Here is a 19,371-nt window from a genome sequence, read left to right on the forward strand (position 1 = left end):
GCTTCATGCATGCTCAGTATGAGGGATTGCTGCAAAGCCATTGATAATGTCCCCTATGGCTCTACGCTCTTTCATGAGGAGTGAATACCGCTTGTCAAGACTTGATGCAACCTGCTGGGTTTCCTTAAATGGGAAACATTTTGATCAAAACGTATGATTTCATTGAATTTGACTTTGTAAAGTGCCTTAAGATGACATGTATCGTGAATTGGTGCTATATAAATAAAATTAAATAGAATTAAGCCACACCTCCAGGAGGCCTATGTCACGTGTAGAGCTTCATAACCATGTGACTGAAATGTGTGACTTTAGTTGTTTGTTTTACTCTTTGGTCATTTTGTGTTTTTCATCTGTTTTTTTGCCCTCCCACCTAAGAATGAAGGGGTCCTGGATCAGAGCACAGGACCAGTTGAACCCAGTGCCCCACCAATAACTGAGGAACAGGCTGCACATGCTCAATCGCTGCTAAGCAAGCTAGTCTTTAGCCATCTTAAGCCAGCAGGATTGGTCAGTATTAATTGTTACTGTTACGATTCGCCAACACAAATGCAGCTTTAGTAAATAAAACACTTTTAGAACAGCGGCTTTGGAAATGATTTTCTAGTCTGATGATGCTTTTAAATCCTGCTGCTGGCTGGCTGTACAAAACTATGGCATATGGACAGGGCCTTTTATCTGTTTTGCTGCATCAGCCCTTTCATAAAATACCTGGAGATGGCAAGAAGGTAGCTTAATCCCGCCTTGAAATGTCTTGTAAAAGGGGTTTAAACCCATATGGTAAGAGAAGAGATGTATGGGGGAGACATGCTCACTCATTGTCCTGTCTGTAGGAGCTGGTCTTGGAAAAAGATGACAAAGAAGCTATTGAGGAGAAGTTTAAGGAGAGACTTAAAGACCGGAATGTCCCTCAGCACATCATGGATGTGATCAGTGAAGAGCTCAACAACACTGGGGCTTGCTGGACAACCACTCATCTGAGTTCAAGTAGGTCTCGTTTAGGTTGATGGTAAAAAAAGTCATGATGATCATTTAAAAAAAAGTTAGTGTAGCTCTCAAAGAACACTTGATGCTTCCATTTTGAATAAACTATCTACAATGTAGCTGTACCTTTAGACAGGTGCTTGAACTCTGCAGCGAATGGAGCATCTGCTACTCCATTTTTGGAAGTAAGACAGCTTATTCCCATTTTTTTGACCCAAAACATCTGATCGCTCCCTGCAGTCTGGAAAATGTATAAGATCTGTTCATTTTTAATGTAATTCTAAATAATAAAACTAGTTTCTAAATTTCAATCCCACCTTCCTTCATCTGTGTTAGTATGATCCAATTTCTATAATCTGGTCTCTTTTGTCACATTATATCCATGATACAATGTTCTTTGTTGCTGATGCTCTGACATAATAGCTGCTTTCCTTGCTTCAAGCTCCCAGAAAGAGTCAAACTGTGTTGTTCAGTGTCACTCGAAACTACCTGGACTGGCTAACCAGCATGCCATGGGGCACCAACAGTGAAGAAAACCTATCATTAGACAGAGCCAGAGACGTTCTTGACGAAGACCATTATGGAATGGATGACGTTAAAAAACGCATATTGGTAAGAAAAGACAAACAACAAAAACACTTATTTTTCTATGCTGTTTGTCAAAGGAACTGAGTGTTGTTTTAAGCCTTGGCCTCATGTGGGTATGTGCAGGAGTTCATTGCAGTGAGCCAGCTCCGAGGCTCCACCCAGGGGAAGATCCTCTGTTTCTATGGCCCTCCTGGTGTAGGAAAGACCTCAATTGCCCGATCTATTGCAAGAGCGCTTAACAGACAGTACTTCAGGTTCAGCGTGGGAGGGATGACTGACGTGGCTGAGATCAAAGGACACAGGTCTGTAACCTATTATTTTTCCAGTCAGAGAGAGCAAACTGTGAGGATGTCTGGATATTCCTATTGCATCATTGGGACTGCTGTTAGGATTTAGTGTTTTGGGGACCTGTTGTAGGTGCAGGAGTACAGGTCCCCCAGCTGCAATGTTCAATTTGGCGGTGTCCAAAAGGCCTTTGCAACCCTTGGACTGATAAAGTGCTGACTCCAGCACTAATTCAAGAATCATCCAAAATTTGGTCCGCCATCAAACTATTTCAAGCAGATGGAAATTTTTAAAATAATGTTAAGGAGAGTTTTCATCTGACAAATTAAAATCTTCTTAAAATGGAATTAAGGTAAGATCATTTCTTATGCAAATGGTCAACATCACATGCATGCCATGCTGCTCTGTTTACATAACCTGTCATGCACATGCTGGAGGAGCTGCTGCTTAGCAACGGCTCCGTACCTCGTTGTGCCATTGACGGAGAAAGTCGTCCCAGGTTGTCCCTAGTTTGCTCCTTATTCCGACAAAAAAAACTTGATTGTGCAGTTTGTCAATTGTATCAAATTATCTTTTTTTTTACTCATAATACATTGCATAAAAACATTTTTCTAATCAGATAAAAGTAATTTCAGGTATAGTTTCTTTTTGGCGCTATATAAATAAATTGAATTGAAGTGAATAAATCAACAAAAACTGATCCAGAAAATGTTAAAAGTAAATTTTTAAATGTCTTTTAACAAGGCAAACATGTGAGGCCCTTTCAGATTTACAGATCCTGTTTCAACAAATATCAACTATATTTTTGCATTAGGATGTTTCAGGTTCACACTGAGGGGGTAAACTAAAAAGAAATCACTATAAAATTAGTTGTTTTGCTTCTAGTTTGACACTAAAAGCAAGCATATCTTTTTGGCCCAGACGTTCTTCTTAATTGGTCATTTTGGCACATATGGCAAACGTTTGTACACCACTGGATTAATTCAACAATTACATATTGAACCAGATAGGCACTTGATTAGATGATAGGTGAACTTTTGATTATTCAGTTAGTCTTCACGTGTGCCAGAATCCAGTATCTAGTAAAACCATGGAACAATATTCTGTATTTGGCTATTAGCAGAACCCAGCTGCAGTTTGTCTGAACCTAACCCATTTGTTCAATTCAATTCAATTAAATTTATTTATATAGCGCCAAATCATGAAACATGTCATCTCAAGTTCAATCATATTATACAGATTGGGTCAGATTATACAGATTGGTCAAAATGTCCTATATAAGGAAACCAGTTGATTGCATCAAAGTCCCGACAAGCAGCATTCACTCCTGGAGAACCGTAGAGCCACAGGAAGAGTCGTCTGCATTGTACATGGCTTTGCTGCAATCCCTCATACTGAGCAAGCATGAAGCGACAGTGGGAAGAAAAACTCCCCATTAGCGGGAAGGAAAAACCTCCGGCAGAACCGGGCTCAGTATGAACGGTCATCTTCCTCGACCGACTGGGGTTACAGAAGACAGAACAGAGACACAACAAGAGAGACAAAAAAGCACAGAAGCACACATTGATCCAGTAATCTGTTCTACATTAAATGGAGTTATGGCCCCTGCTTGAATTCAGAACAGGCAAAGTTTCCGGTCGTTTCAGAAACAGGAAGTAAAAAAACAAAAACAAATGGCGATTTTGATTTTTGTTTTAAAATACAAAAATGAAAATTGAAATACAAAGAGTTTCTCTTTTTCATTGTTAAAAAGGGAAAAATAAAATGTTTGTTCATATTCCAAGACAGGATGTGGTTACTTATTTGTGACAAAAGCGCCACATTTTCCAGAATAAAATGTCTTTCAAACCTTACGCAGATTGGATTTTAGACACATCAAAACAAGGCTTGTCATCCATAAAAATCTCAGTGCAGATCTCCCAGGTGAGCGGATGAGCAAGAGGATATTCTGCAAGAAAAGTGAGACCATTTTGCAATGAACATGGCATGACTGAGTTAACTGCAGTCATGCCAGCCCTCAAATGGTTTTGTAGGTCATGTGATCACCATGCATTACGGTAGTACTGCCTGAGACTACTTTCCAAAATAAAAGCAATGTATCAACCTATTTTATTCTTTGTTGTTTTTACGCACATCGGCTTCAGTTAGTTGAAATAATTTCTTACAGCTTTACGTAATATTTTTTATTATTCAGGTCTGCTGGTGAATATGGAAATACATATTTTGGTCAAAGTCACTTTTTAGCCAGAATAATTACTAAAAAAAATAGCAAACAGGCTTAAACATACTTGCTGTTGCGATTACTCAGATAACTGAGAATTTGCACAGGGATACAAATACAAATTGTTTTTCCAAGTGACTACTTTCACTTACAGACGTCAGATTAAGATCTCGAGATGTTACTCATCAAAATCCATATACATGATGTGGAATTTTTAAATTAAAGCCCTCCAAAATATCTAAGTTAAGTCAATTTGACTTAAGTTGCTGTCAATGTTGCTACTAAATGGTACGTTTTCAGGGGATACTGTCACATCAGCCTGACAGTAACATCTCCAGATGATGCTCGACAAATTTTATCTACATCTGATATGGAATTTCAAAATAAAGGCCCTTCAAAATCTCTCTCTGTATAGTCACTTTTACCTGAGTTGTTGTCAATGTTGCTACTAACCCTTACGTTTTCTTTGACAATTGAAAAAGCAAGTCATCTTAAGATTTTACATTTCTCTTTATCCAAATTGCTGAGGTTTACATTTTCACACTATGTACATACCAATTACACACGCAAAATAAAACAAGCTTCAGAAAAAAATGAAATAGAAAAAGGTAACCATAAAATGTTCAAAAATATTAATAACATTTACATTGTTTGCTGACACAGAACTTTGTTTTCAACAAACAAAACAATGGACAGTTCCAGTTAATTTCCCTCATAGCTTTCAGGACGTCTTCATCTTAACCTAAGCACTGCTCATGGAACCATCAAGTTACATAATAAACACATTAGGGGACAATGAGTTGGCTTTTGCTGTATTCATACAATCTTTTCATTGTCAAATCTGGTCATCGAACAATACAAAACTGGTCAAGCTATGTTCCAAAAAACAACAACAGGGTTTTTATTAAATCAATCAAATCAAACAAAATCAATAAAATTTTCCAGTCAACCCGAGTCAAAATGGCCACCACAAACTGCTCAGCAGGGAAGCTCAAAGAAGTTAACTCAGAGTTTCAAATGTAGAGTTTTTTTAGATTTATGTGGAAGCAAATGTTGTTCATCCAAACACTGACTAATAAAGCCAATCAAAATACTACTTTTCCATTACAGAGAAATACATTTTAAAAGCCACAGCTGTTTCCTTTGTGAAGAAACTATTGAAGTTATCCCTAGGGATTTTCCCTAACCACATTATTGAGAGACACAATAAAGTCCTTATAACCTCTTCTCTTAATTAAGACTTTTCATTGCAATAACTAAAGACATCAAAAATGGTCTTTAGATAAAGATGTTTGTAAACAAGGACTATTTAAAAATGAAATGTAACTGTTTTTATTAATCAGAAAATATTATTATTCAAGAGAATAGCTTGTTGAGTTGGACATCAATCCTTGTTGAACATAAAGTGCAGCCAACAAGTCTGTGTATTAAAAGGTTTCACCAGTACTTAATGCTGCGGTGAGATTTCTGAAAGTTTCTGGTAAAAAATGATTGAGAATATAAACTCTCAAACAAATAATAAAATTAGATTATCTCACTGCTGCAACCCTCTTCACTTCCATGAAGAGCAAACCCACTTTACATATAACGACACCTAAAGGACGCGTCTGATCCATTAATTGTTAGATAGCGAAGAATTGCAGACCTCTGCAATTTAGAAATTGCGTTTCTTAAAAATTGCAATTATATTTGAAATGCGACTAATAGTCCAGCCCTAATTCATACTTACCTTATGTAACCAGTAACATTGGAAAAGCTTGCAGCAATGACTTGCACCACTAGGGATGTTGACTGCAGCACACACCTTTGACCAAAAGCTATTGTAGGAGAAGACCTTTTCATCGTAATTTTCTCCTTTTCTCAGATGTTTCTCTGTCAGCGATACAATTTCATGTGTGGTTATGTTTTTCTTCTTGTTCTGTAGAACAGACTAATAACAGTTTGCTGTAAGAAAACGTTGGTCAGTCTTAAAAAGGTGTAACTTTTTCAATTAAGAGCAAAAACTATTTTTGTGCTAATCTCAAACAGCCAGAACTGTAAAACTCTTAGGTAACAGTAGTGGAGTACTATCAGTGCAATACAAATTTAAAATTTAATAACAAGCAAATTTAATAATTGCTGCCACAAAAGGTAACTTCCCCCAAAATAATTTCATATTTTTAGAGAACATAAGGAAAAATAACAATAAATGTTTGTATATTACAGATTATTATGGTAACATAAACATCTATGTAAAAGTATTATTATTAGTTCTTGGGTGATAATTCTGTCAGCCTAACTGTGTTGACCCTGCATTTATTAATGAACATGACTTTTTTCCTTTGTTGTCACTGTTAATATTCTGAGTGGGTAGCATGCAGCTATTGTTGAAGAAGAATGTGATCAATGTTAAACCTTTCAAAGGTAGGGTAGGCTAGCACATGTCAATTCTAGGGCTTTGACAAATATACAAAAAAGCTGAATAATGCCCGTATGTTGCAGTTCAAGAAGCCTGGTATTCATAAACCTTTGCTCATCCTTTATGATATGGCTTCTCACATTGAAAATGAGAAACAGAATCTATGTTGTATCATAAAGACATTGGCCTACTTACCCTCGCTGTTTCTTCGACATCCTTCTTTCCTGGAAAACAAGGCTGTAAGCGGTTCCCTCACCGTCACCAGGGAAGAGCCTGTTTTTATGTCCATCCCACAAATGGCAATGTACACCACATTAATGCATCATCTGGTGCATTGTCATGTTGGAGGAGGCAGGGGCCAGCTCCAAACTGTTCCCACAAAGTTGAGAACGTGCAATTGTCCAAGATGTCTGAGTCTGTGGAAACATTCAGAGCTCCTTTCACTGGAACCAAGGGGCCAAGCCCAGCTCCTGAAAATCAGCCCCACACCATAATCCCCCCTCTGCCAAACTTTACACATAGCACAATGAAGTCAGCACCGTTCTCCTGGCAACCGGCAAACCCAGACTCGTCCATCAGATTTCCAGATGGAGAAGCGTCATTTGTCACTCCAAACAGCGTGTCTCCAACGCTTTGCTTTGCACTTGGTGATGTATGGCTGAGATGCAGCTGCTCGGCCATGGAAACCCATTCCATGAAGCTCTCTGCACTGTTCTTGAGCTGATCTCAAGGCCACATGAAGTTTGGAGGGGTGTAGTGTTTGACTTTGCACAAAGTTGGCAACCTCTACGCTTTATGTGCTTCAGCATCCACTGACCCTGCTTCCACAGTTTACATGGCTGAGTTGCTGTCATTCCCAAACACTTCCATTTTCTTATGATACAGCAGTTGACTCAAGAATATTTAGGAGCGAGGAAAGTTGACAACAGGATTTGTTGCACAGCTGGCATTCTATCACAGCTTCATGCTGGAATTCACTGAGCTCCTGAGAGCAACTCATTCTTTCACAAATGTTTGTGAAAACAGTCTGCATGCAAAGGTTTTATACACCTGTGACCACGGAAGTGATTGGAACACCTGATTCCAATAATTTGGATGGTGGAATGAATACTTTTGCAATATAGTGATGTTGGAACAGTCTTTTATTTTGAAATTCCACATCAAATCTTAATGAGCTTTGTTGAGCAGCCTCTGGAGGAGTTCTGTCATTACCTGACTCCGCCAGATAGATTTGCTCCGCATATCCATCTGGAAACCTTCCGTTGAAGTAATTTTGGGAAGGGGCGAAAATACTGGTTAGCTGATTGGCCTATGTTGGTGATAGACGGGCCAAATAAACCAATCAGATTCGTCGTCAATCTGTTACGAGCGACGACGAAAACACAACCACAAGCCAAGCTACTCTTGCTGCTGCAGGTAAAGGCTCGTTAGCTCAGCAAAGAAATACTCTGTAATTCCGATAAAACTTGCTCGATAGCCACGCTAACGCTAGTTTCATCGGCTGAAGCCGCCATGTTGTTTAGACTGAACTGTCGCGCTTCTCGTTGCGTCACACCTCAACCCGCCTCAAAGCCAACGCTGATTGGACGTTCGTTTGGTGAACGGCTCCAAATTTTCTTCAACGGAGAGTAGCCAGACTGATCTGCGAGTGAAACCTTGAAAGCTCGCGAGATCAGGATGGTCTCACGAGGCTAGTTCTGTCATGCTGAATCCAAGATTTTCACTTAAAACATAAGTGTTAGTAGCAACATTATCAGCAACTTGGGTCAAAGTGAATATATAGAGAGATTTTGAAGGGCTTTCACTTTGAAATTCCACATCAGATGTGGATGAAATTTGTTGAGCAACATCTGGAGGTGTTCTACTGTCAGGCTGAAGTGACAGCATCCCCTGAAAATGTACCGTTTAGTAGCAACATTGTCAGCAACTTAGGTGAAATTGACTTAATGTAGAGATTTTGGAGGGCTTTAATTTAGAAATTCCACATCATGTATGTGGATTCATCTCAAGATCTTAATCTGTCGTCTGTAAGTGAAAGTAGTCACTTGGAAAAAACAATTGTTTTAATATAATATAATATATAATAATATGTGCAAATTCTCAGTTATCCGAGTCATTGCAACAGCAAGCCTGTTTAAGGCTGTTTGCTATTTTTTTTTAGTATTTAATCAGGCTAAACAGTGACTATGACCAAAATATATATTTCCATATTCACCAGGAGGCCTGAATAATAAAGACATATTACATAAAGCTGTAAGAATTTATTTCAACTAACTGAAGTCTATATGTGCAACAAAACAAAGAATAGAATAGGTTGATATACGTCAAACACATTGCTTTTATTTTGGAAAGTAGTCTCAGGCATTACTACTGTAATGCATGGTGTTTGCATGACCTTCAAAACCAAGGGAGGGCTGGCATGACTGCCGTGTCCCCAGTGGCGGCTGGCTTGACCGCAGTAAACTCAGCCGTGTTCAATGGAAAGTCGCCTCACTTTTCTTAGAGAATATCCTCTTGCTCATCCTCTCACCTGGGACATCTGCACTGAGATTTGTATGGATGACAAGCCTTGTTTTGTCTTGTCTAAAATCAAATCCGCGTAAGGTTCTTAAGACATTTTATTCTGAAAAATGTGGTGCTTTTGCAACGCAAAAGTGACCACTTCCGCTCTCAGAAATGAACAAATGAGCCTCTTTTTCGTTTGTTTTAAACCATTTTTGTTTTTTCTTACCCGAAATGGAAAATTAAATTCAAATAATTTTTCAAATTTCACTTTTCCCTTATTGACAATGAAAAAGAGAAACGCTTTGTATTTCGATTTTCTTTTTCGTATTTTAAAAGAAAAATCAAATTGCCATTTGTTTTTGTTTTTTTACTTCCTGTTTCTGAAACGAAAATCCAATGACCAAAAGATACACTGACCGTTTCCAGTATGCTAAATCTGTTAGACCTCAAGCCAACACATTACAACTGTAAAGAATCAGGGGGCTTCTGTGCTCACAGCTGTTTTGCACCACTTTGAATGATGATTTGATCAGTTTGAAGGACATTATGACAAAATGGTTGAAGAAGGTTGTAGCAAGAATTTTTTGTTTCCAGGAGAACGTATGTTGGAGCGATGCCTGGGAAAATGATCCAGTGTTTGAAGAAAACCAAGACGGAGAACCCTTTGGTGTTAATAGATGAGGTCAGTGTGTAGTTCGTTCCTTTAGCCTTAAGTTAAACATCATTCTGGAACAAGACCTGTCTCAAGTTAGGGGTGGGTGGTATAGCAAAAGTGTCTGTACAGTAACATCCATCCATTGTCTAACATGTCTATGCCTATGGCGGTCACGAGGGGTGCTGGTGCCTATCTCCAGCATTCACTGGGCGAGAGGCGGGGTACACCCTGGACAGGTCGCCAGTCTGTCGCAGGACAACACAGAGACAGACAGGACAAACCACCATTCACACACACACACACACACACCTAAGGAGAATTTAGAGAGGCCAATTAACCTGACAGTCATGTTGTTTCCTGTGGGAGGAAGTCAGAGTACCCAGAGAGAACCCACGCATGCACAGGAAGAACATCCAAACTCCATGCAGAAAGACCCAGGGCAAGGCTAGGACTTGAACCCAGGACCTTCTTGCTGCATGGCAGCAGTGCTACCACTGCATCACTGTGCAGACCTGTACAGTAACAATCACGATTTATTCCTGATTTGCCAACAGAAAATAAACGAATAAGGAAACTGAAAGTAAGGTTTGATTTTTAAAAGGTAGTGTTTATTATGCCTGAATTGAAATATGGTCTTTACAGTTTTGAAAGGTAATGTGTAAATATACACTGCTCAAAAAATAAAGGGAACACTTAAATAACACAATGTAACTCCAAGTCAGTCACACTTCTGTCAAATCAAACTGTCCACTTAACGACTGACAATTAATTTCACCTGCTGTTGTGCAAATGGAATAGACAACAGGTGGAAACTAGAGGCAATTAGCAAGACCCCCCCCCCCCCCCCCCCCCCCCCAGATAAAGGAGTGGTTCTGTAGGTGGTGACCACTGACCACTTCTCAGTTTCTCTGCTAGCTGGCTGATGTTTTGGTCACTTTTGAATGTTGGCAGTGCTTTCAGTCTAGTGGCAGCACGATACGGAGTCTACAACCCACACACGTGGATCAGGCAATGAAGCTCATCCAGGATGGCACGTCAATGTGAGCTGTGCAAAAAGGTTTGCTGGGTCTGTCAGCGTAGAGTCCAGAGCATGAGGGTGCCACCAGGAGACAGGCCAGTACATCAGGAGATGTGGAGGGGGCCGTAGGAAGGCAAGAACCCTGCAGCATGTCCGTTAGCTCCGCCTTTGTGCAAGGAGGAAGAGGAGGAGCACTGCCAGAGCCCTGCAAAATGACCTCCAGCTGGCCACAAATGTGCATGTCTAAGTGTAAAAAATGATACACAATAAGAGTAAACAAAGACGAGCACCACAAAATTGGCTTTTATAAAATATTATCCCTTAACATGGGATTTAATTTCTCCCAGAGAGCATTACCCTTCTGTTTTTGAAGCCTTAGTGAAAAGGTTAAGCGCTTTATGGACTGAATGCTTAACCTTTTCACCTTTTCACTAATAGGCCGTGGGCCAGAATCTGTAGGACGCTTCCTTAAGAAGTTTCGTATGAACTGTCAGGGGGCAACTTTCTTCCACCAGGATAAGTTGCTACACATAGCAGTGATCTCAAAACACCAATGTTCCCACGTTTTCGCTTGCACATTAATAAGTTATAGCCGATAAAAAATCTAAACTGTGGCGCTCCGGTCCAAGAGGTCACGTGATTCGATTTTTGCTGCTCAGCCAATCAGATCGCTGTATTGTCAGCTGTGCGCGTTCATCAGTTCATCATGGCTGCGCTCGTAAGATGTTTGTATGCATTTGTTTCCAGATGAAGAAAGCCCAATAATAGCATTTTCTGGCGCCAGCTGGCAGAGATCTTGATGGCAAGAAAAAAATAAATAGCCCAGACCATCTGTCCATCCATCCATCCATCCATCCATTTTCTAACACGCTTATCCCCGCTGGGTTTGCGAGGTGCTGGTGCCGAGCTCCAGCTGTCAATGGGCGAGACGCGTTGTATAAACTCGTTGTGCCAAACGAGTTATCCCCTTCGGAATTTGTAGAATTTTGTATTGTATTTTTGAAATCAATAAAAGTTTTAACCTCCAGCTTTGTGAAGTCTAAATATTTTAAACATCACATTCTAGTAAAATGAAATTTATTTTTTTTAAACTCCTAATACTTTGTTCTATTTTTAAAAGAGACATATCTCGTTTTCTTAATACGGTTAATATCTCGATAAGGTTCTTGGTTGAATTAAAATCTTATTAAATCTGATAATTTTGGCTGTGCCTTTATTCAGTGTTCATTTGATCACACGTGAAATCCGCTTTATATAATCTATTCATGCGGGTTTAGCTACCAAAAAAGAAAAAAAGAGAACCAGCAGACAGCTGTGATGGACTTAGGAAGGTGGATTTTGGTTTCAGCAGACAGACATTCGACAATCTAATAACATAAAGCTAATATTTTCGTGACACATCTGGAAATGACCGTTTTCTTTCTCATAACGTATTATACTGGATGGATGGATGAACGATAATGTAACGACACCATTGCTATATTTCGTTAAGAAAAGTAAAACATCCTCATTTCCACGCCTAATAGGTTGGAAATGAGGCGGAGTTGACTAGATTCATTCTTCCAGCTGAATGCGCTCTTGGTGCAGGGAATACAAATTCTGGCGGGGATAAGTCGTTTGGCACAACGACACCTGTGCTATCCTAGCGCAGCAGGTCTTGGTGATATCACAGTAAATTGGGCAAAAGTCTGGACTATTTCTGCCCTGCGATGGACTGGTGACCTGTCCAGTTTATACAACGCCTCTCGCCCATTGACAGCTGGAGATAGGGACCGGCACCTCGCGAACGCAGGGATAAGCGTGTTAGAAAATGGATGGATGGATGGATGAATGGATGGATGGTCTGGGCTATTTATTTTTTTCTTGCCATCAAGATCTCTGCCAGGTGGCGCCACAAAATGCTATTATTGGGCTTTCTTCGTCTGGAAACAGACACAACAGAAACAACCATCTTACGGGCGCAGCCATGATGACGTGGTAAACTCGCTCAGCTGACAATACAGCGATCGGATTGGCTGAGCAGCAAAAATCGAATCACGTGACTTATTGGACTGGAGCGCCACAGTTTAGATTTTTTATCGGCTATAACTTCTTAATGTGCAAGTGAAAACGTGGGAACATTGGTGTTTTGAGATCACTGCTATGTGTAGCAACTTATCCCGGTGCAAGAAAGTTGCCCCCTGACAGTTCATACGAAAAGTCACCGTACAGATTCTGGCCCACGGCCTATAAGGCCATCGCTTGGTAATAGTTTGATTATTTGCAGCCATGAAAATTTTGAGAACATATTTATCTGCTTTAGACAAGTTTGGATCCAAATTACCCAAGTAAAATCAAATCTCTCCACATATGTGAATACGTACTGCTGATTTGTGTGTCAATTATGACTTCTCAATCATCAGGTGATATTGTGACTCCCAGTTCCTGTTCCCATTTCTCCTTGATATAAGATGTAGAATGGCCCCTTAGTTTTGTGAGGTACCAATTTAATTCACCAATGATTTTCCTGTGTAGTTTTCCTTCATATGCTTTTATTAACATTTGTGTGATGCCAGGTATGCTGTCGATTGTAATCTTTTAATGTTTTTAATTTAATATCTGAGTTGAAGGTATTTGTAAAAATCATGCCCTCCAAGGTCATATTTCACTGACATAGTTTGGAAATCTGAGATCCTGCTGTTTGTCCATTAAGAGTCACAATGAAGTAACGCCCTGTTTGTCCCTTTGTATGTAGCTTTTATCAGTCACAGCTGGTTCAAAGAGAACGTCACGCACTGTCCACATTAAAGTACAAATATCTTTAAGTTTGAATTGTTTGACTATGTTTAACCAAATATTTACAGAAATCTGACTCAAGCCATTATGCTGATAAGATTACAACCGGTTTATTTAACAGTGACATGTCTATGGTTTTTCATTTGGCTATATAACTTAGTCTTGATTGCACCAGAGCATGAGTGGACTTATCTGGGCTGCTATATAGTAATCTTTGAGACAGGACAAGCCCATCCCCCCTCTGGGTTTTGGTAGTTGTAGCATCTTATTGAGCATTCATGGTGCTTTTCCATTCAAAATAAAACATGATATGGCTTTGTTTCATTCTCTAAATTGCGAGTCAGGGATTTGGACAGGGAAAGATTGAAAAAGGTACAGCAGTCTGGGCAAAATATTACTCTTTATTGCCATAATCCTGTTGCCTAAATCCAAGGATAAAGGAAACCAACATATCAGCTTTAATACATGCATTAATGGGTTGGTAATTTTCTGCATAAAATGTTTTGTTAGTCTCACCACCAAGTACTTCATGGAGTTAGAGTCTCAATCAAATTTATATTTTAATTTAAATGCAGGTGTTGGTTCATAAATATACACAAGGGCTTGTGTTTTTTCAATGTTAAGGGTGTAACCTGACAGGTGACCGTATTTCTGCAGTAAATCCATCAATGTAGGAATCCCAGAGCCTGGGTTTTCAAGGCTAATCAAGACATCATCTGCTTGAAGACATATCCTGTTCTCTGAGCCCTGATGTACCCATGAGTTTCTACCTAAAACTCAAAAGTGAACAGGGTAGATCACGATCTATGGGTAGATCGTGAGATACCCATAGCTCCTGGACTCCCTAAACTGGGTGTATTTCTGGAGGATCTGGTGGACCCGCAGGGTCCGCCGGGACCAACACTTCATGATTCAAGCACAATTTTTCACGTGAAACATGTTCGGTGTGAATGCACCATAAAGTACCCATAAAGGGTACTGAGAGAAGATATTGCTCCCAGGGAAAATGGAGGATAGTGAAGTATCGACACTGAATGTTTATATCCCTTCCAGGATCACTATGTGGCTTGCGGTCACCATTTTCCAGTGCAATGGCTTTTGCTTACATTCCTAATTCAGAAGCCATGCTGTGAGAGGGAGAGACTCAAAGTGCTTGAAAAAATGGACAGTACTGAAGAGAAAGGTGATGGACTGCACATACAAGCTAGACCCTCTTCCAAAAGTGTTATCTCAAAAAGGTCTCTAGAATCAGTGAAATTGATCCAAATGAGCATGATAACTGGCCCAAGGATTTACATGACCTGACATTACTGTCATCCTCAGAAACTGAGCTTCCTTTCTATCATCAACGCAGGTAGTGGAAAAGAATTCAGAAAAGTTAGGGCTTTGAGGGCTCATCGACAAAGCAACTTTGGGTGCTTCCAGGATCTCAAATATCTTTTGAGAATAACAACCTTTAGATATGTATTAAACATACTGTTCATCAAGGCCAACTTTCAGTTTTAAAATGTGTGATGTAATGTTTTAATCTTAAATGTTTTCCCACTAGAATGTCTTACTAAAAAACATAAATAATGGCTTCAAAACATCACCGTGTGTGATGAATCTTTATACTGGGTTTGACTTGGTGATGGAGGTACTGAAACAAATAAACTCAACAATATTGAAAGTTATTTAAACTGACTAGTTCATTGATGTACTACTCTGTTGTTGTTGATGACTTGTGTCCCCCACCCCCTTGCCAGGTGGATAAAATAGGCCGTGGTTACCAGGGGGATCCATCCTCTGCTCTACTGGAGCTTCTGGATCCTGAACAGAATTCCAATTTCCTTGACCATTACCTGGATGTTCCGGTGGATTTGTCGAAAGTAGGAAGAGCTTGTGCAGTTGAACTTAAAATTTGTCTGTTTTTATTCTTAAAAGGATTACGTATGCGTATTCCATTGATTACAGGTCCTGTTCATCTGCACAGCTAATGTGACCGACACCATCCCAGAACCACTCAGAGACAGAATGGAGATGATCAATGTGTCTGGATATGTGGCTCAGGAGAAACTAGCTATCTCTGAGGTAAACCAGAATGCCCCTGCAGCGACTCTTCCCACCATTACTGTGAGAATATTGTCTCACACTTACTTACTTACTGTGAGGTAGCGTCAGGCACTATATTGATATGTAGAAAAAAAAATTGACATTTATGTCATGCAATATATTGTTACTGTTTTCACAACTGAGACTTTGTTGGTGAGTCATACTGGTGGGGAATAATGTCGGCTTTTTTTATTCAAACTGTTAGTTTGTTGTGCAATTATACACTGTTTAAAGTTATTTAATGTTTCATAAATAACTCTCTGTCTGTTAAGTATTGTCTGGTGATGATTAGCTCTTAAGCTGATATCAAGACAATGATTGAAAGGGATGAATTCGCGCACTGGCAATCTTTTAACAGCAAAACCTGCACACACATAGAATAATAGAGTGACAACTTCTTTTCAAGTCCAAGAATTTAATAACAGAAATAAAATGAACATCCAGAGAACATCACTATGTAATGCTGTTTATCTGAATTAACACAATATTTTGATTAATAAATCCTCTCTACTAGGCTAGTGAAACTTAACTAAACTACTAAGCAAAATGAAGATAAAAAGAAGCTAAGCTAAGGAACTATTTACATGCAAAAACAAACAAAAGACAAAACAAAAGTGGTTGATCATAATCAGAATACTTCAGTGACTCCTTGCTCACTGCAGAACTGATTAAAAAAACATGGAATGGAGTTAAAAACATTTGGCATGTGTTTCAATCCATTCACAATGCAAAGCTCAAGTTTGACAAACATTTGATGAAATAATATTTGTTTAAGTTAAAGAACTGTGAGGTTTACCTTAAAGAATGTGAATCGTGGTTAAATTAGCTTAACTAATTCAGAACAACATTTGGCATGTGTTTCAACCCATTCACAATGCAAAGCACAAGTTAACCAGAGCATTATTTTGAGAAAATAACATTCTGGTTACTGATTTGCCCAGTAAAATCATTTAAACCCTTACGACTGAGTTTGTTAATGCGATTCTCCCTCCGGGCGTCTGGGGTCGCTGTAGGAAGTCAGTGGCTAATAGGTTACAGCATAAAGTTATTAAAATTGCTTTTACACCACATTAATATTCAATATTAATGCGGGAATAAGGCTCATAGCACCATCAAAGGATGGCGAAGCCGAACGATTAAGCTTTGTGCTTTAAAACAAACTCCTTTTGAAATGTTCGGGACCGGATGTTAGCGAGGCTAATAGCATTAAGGCTACCGTGAGCTACCTTAGCCCTTTGTTAGCCCTTTGTTCTAAAGCACCATGTGTACAACGGTTTACAAGACATTTCCCAATAAACCTTTTAACTTCACCCTCAGCTCGCTGCCCAACCTGTTGATGCCTCATGTGTGAGTTTTGTCCACTTTGGCTGTTCCAGGAAGGACGTAAAAGCAGGGAGAATCGTTGGTTTCTTCTTGGCAGGCTAGCGCTTAGCTCTGCAGCACCATGTGGTCGGGGTCGGAAGCCTGATGTCCTGCAGATAGTCTCTGACTTGGATGCAATCCGATTTGAGCAGGGGTTTTTCTCAGAATCTCACAGTGGGTCATTCTGCTGGGTTTACAGCTCCGTCTAGGGTACTCTTCCCTGTACAGGCTGAGGAGAAATACAACAAAACAGTTTTTGGCATGCAGGATCCTTCCTCCTGCATCTGATTATGAGGTTAAGACAGCAGACTTATCTCTGATTTGCCCGGACATGTTCTCCGGGCGACGAGAAGTTCCTCCAGGTGCTGGATGTGCGTCTGTCAGGCCCGGCCTGGGCCTCATTGTTCAGGCCTTCTCCTTTGTCTCCGCAGTAAGGAAGGTCTAGGGAGGGGAGTTCCACAGAACGGCTGTTCTGGGGAGCATGTGGATTTTGGGTCTTCAGTCACATGGCTGCTGAGGAAGCAGACCCCCCCCCCCCCCCCCCCCCCCCCCTCAGAGGAGTGCTGGGCCGTTTCTCAATATGCGTTCTTGAGCGGTCTCGTGTGCTCGTGAGACGTCATCAGCCTCAGCCCGAGCACTGTTCCAATTGCCAAGAACGCCAAACCGAGAATGCGCCGAATTCCCCGGATGTTGTTCTCACCCGCCCTCTTTATCGAGCATGCATCAGAGCAGACTTGTGCGTTCTTCAGACAGACCGCTTGCCCACAATGCACCGCGGCCGCAGCTTGATTCCAGACAGCACAAACAGCTCACAGCGGTAAGTAAAAAATTCCCTTTTCTGCTGCTGCTGTTGTTCAAAAGTACGTTTTAAGATCGTTTGAGGCGAGAACATTATACTTTTAAGCTTCTCTATGTGGCCTGTTTACAGAGTTAGTGCGTAATTTTAATAAAAAGTCAGACATTGAGCAGAGCAGAGTGATCAGCAGACCTCCGAGGAAAACCGCAGCCAGGGCTGATGTTAGTCCGTTTTTAGTACACTTCTGTCGGCCTAGTAGTGTGCGCAGTACCTCTGGTTATGATTTATTTGTTTTGTGTTTATCTGACTGACGCGTGTTGCTTTATTAACTCAATACTTGCTGGAATAAATTGTATATGTCTGCCAAGGACGACAGCAGCATATAAAATAAATAAATTCTATAAATGTTTTTCCTATCTAAGGGAGTTTCTTCTGAGTCAGGAGGACACGAAATATTGAGAGGAGAAAGAGGGAAAGAAACAATAGTAATAATAGTATATGAAAATAACAGACATTTATTTTATAGAAATGTTTAATCTTTGGAACAGAATAAGGGTGTAATATATTCAACAAATTATTAACAGTTACTAACATGGTTTAAAACAAAGAAATAACTCATTAAGATCTTATACAAATAGACAATGCCTATAAACTTACAATTAAAAATAGTTGGAATGGAAATTAATTTACTGATTATTTAATGTATTTTTACAGGTAGTGAAAAAAATGAAATGAAGCAGCATGTGAACATGACTCCAACTGATCTACATTAGGTCAGATGTAGTCATGTTCACTTAAACATGCAGCCAGCTGGAGCAGCTCCCTGTCTTCAGCCGCTGGATGGTCATCCTCTTTTGGGTCGACCTCCTCATCCTCCACGTCTAGCTGGTCCCCTGCCTCTATACTAATATTGTGAAGGATGCAGCAGGCGGCGATTACTTTTGGGGCAAACGTCAGGCGGACCTCCAGCGCCCTTAAGAAGATGGCACGCCGCCGTGTCTTCAGACCACCAAAGGCACGCTCAATGATGTTTATCAGCCTCGGCGTGGTGCCTGTTGTAGCGTGCCTCCACTTGACCTGTACCAAATATAAAATTAACTTGTAATTTAGGTAATATGCTGATATGTCTTAATCTTCTGTCCAATTAATATAATCTATTTATCAATTGTGCGTCATTGTTGGCTCTATTTAAGGACAAGAAGGTAAGAGATCTTACTGGCAAGCTGTTGCCCTATAGGATGCACTGCAGGCCAGCCAGCAGAGGGTCACCAGCACCTTTATCTCCTGTGGCCATCCATGGACCTTCTGGATGGGCAGCAGCTGAAGGAGGAGAACGATGGTGGACCTGTTCAGCCTGAAGGCTGGTTTCAGGTCCCCTTCATTAAAAAATATTTGGAGGATTGGCACAGAGCGGTTTATCCTCACATATTTTGTTTATGTTTCTTCCTGTAAATAAAAAATGCCAAATGTTACCATAATTGTTTTTTGTCACCTTTTCTATGCATAAAACTATACCTGCTTAACATGCAGATTATTATAGTTCTCAAGAAAGAAAAGGTAAAATGTAAAGTGTTGTATAGTAAATGTAACATATGGCTTCCCTTCTCTGGTATTGTAACCATTTCACTGAAAAAAATGGGCTGAACTAACTGCACATAATTTATAGATTAATCACTGTAAAGGTGGACAGACATAA

The 19,371-nt window shown here is 40.0% G+C and overlaps 1 protein-coding gene across 1 annotated transcript in view; it reads left to right on the plus strand.

The window, feature by feature from the left end:
• Positions 1–830: 830 nt before the first annotated feature.
• The window catches only part of LOC118559007 (lon protease homolog, mitochondrial-like), a gene marked incomplete at its 5' end in the record, with an annotated part of 39,632 nt that continues 21,091 nt past the window's right edge, over positions 831–19,371 (plus strand). The window contains 7 exon segments of the mRNA XM_036129661.1: positions 831–950; positions 953–984; positions 1,455–1,593; positions 1,693–1,871; positions 9,573–9,660; positions 15,172–15,294; positions 15,380–15,496. Coding sequence (XP_035985554.1) covers positions 831–950; positions 953–984; positions 1,455–1,593; positions 1,693–1,871; positions 9,573–9,660; positions 15,172–15,294; positions 15,380–15,496 — 798 coding nt within the window.

Source organism: Fundulus heteroclitus, unplaced genomic scaffold (assembly GCF_011125445.2).
Source record: "Fundulus heteroclitus isolate FHET01 unplaced genomic scaffold, MU-UCD_Fhet_4.1 scaffold_198, whole genome shotgun sequence".
NCBI lineage: Eukaryota > Metazoa > Chordata > Actinopteri > Cyprinodontiformes > Fundulidae > Fundulus > Fundulus heteroclitus.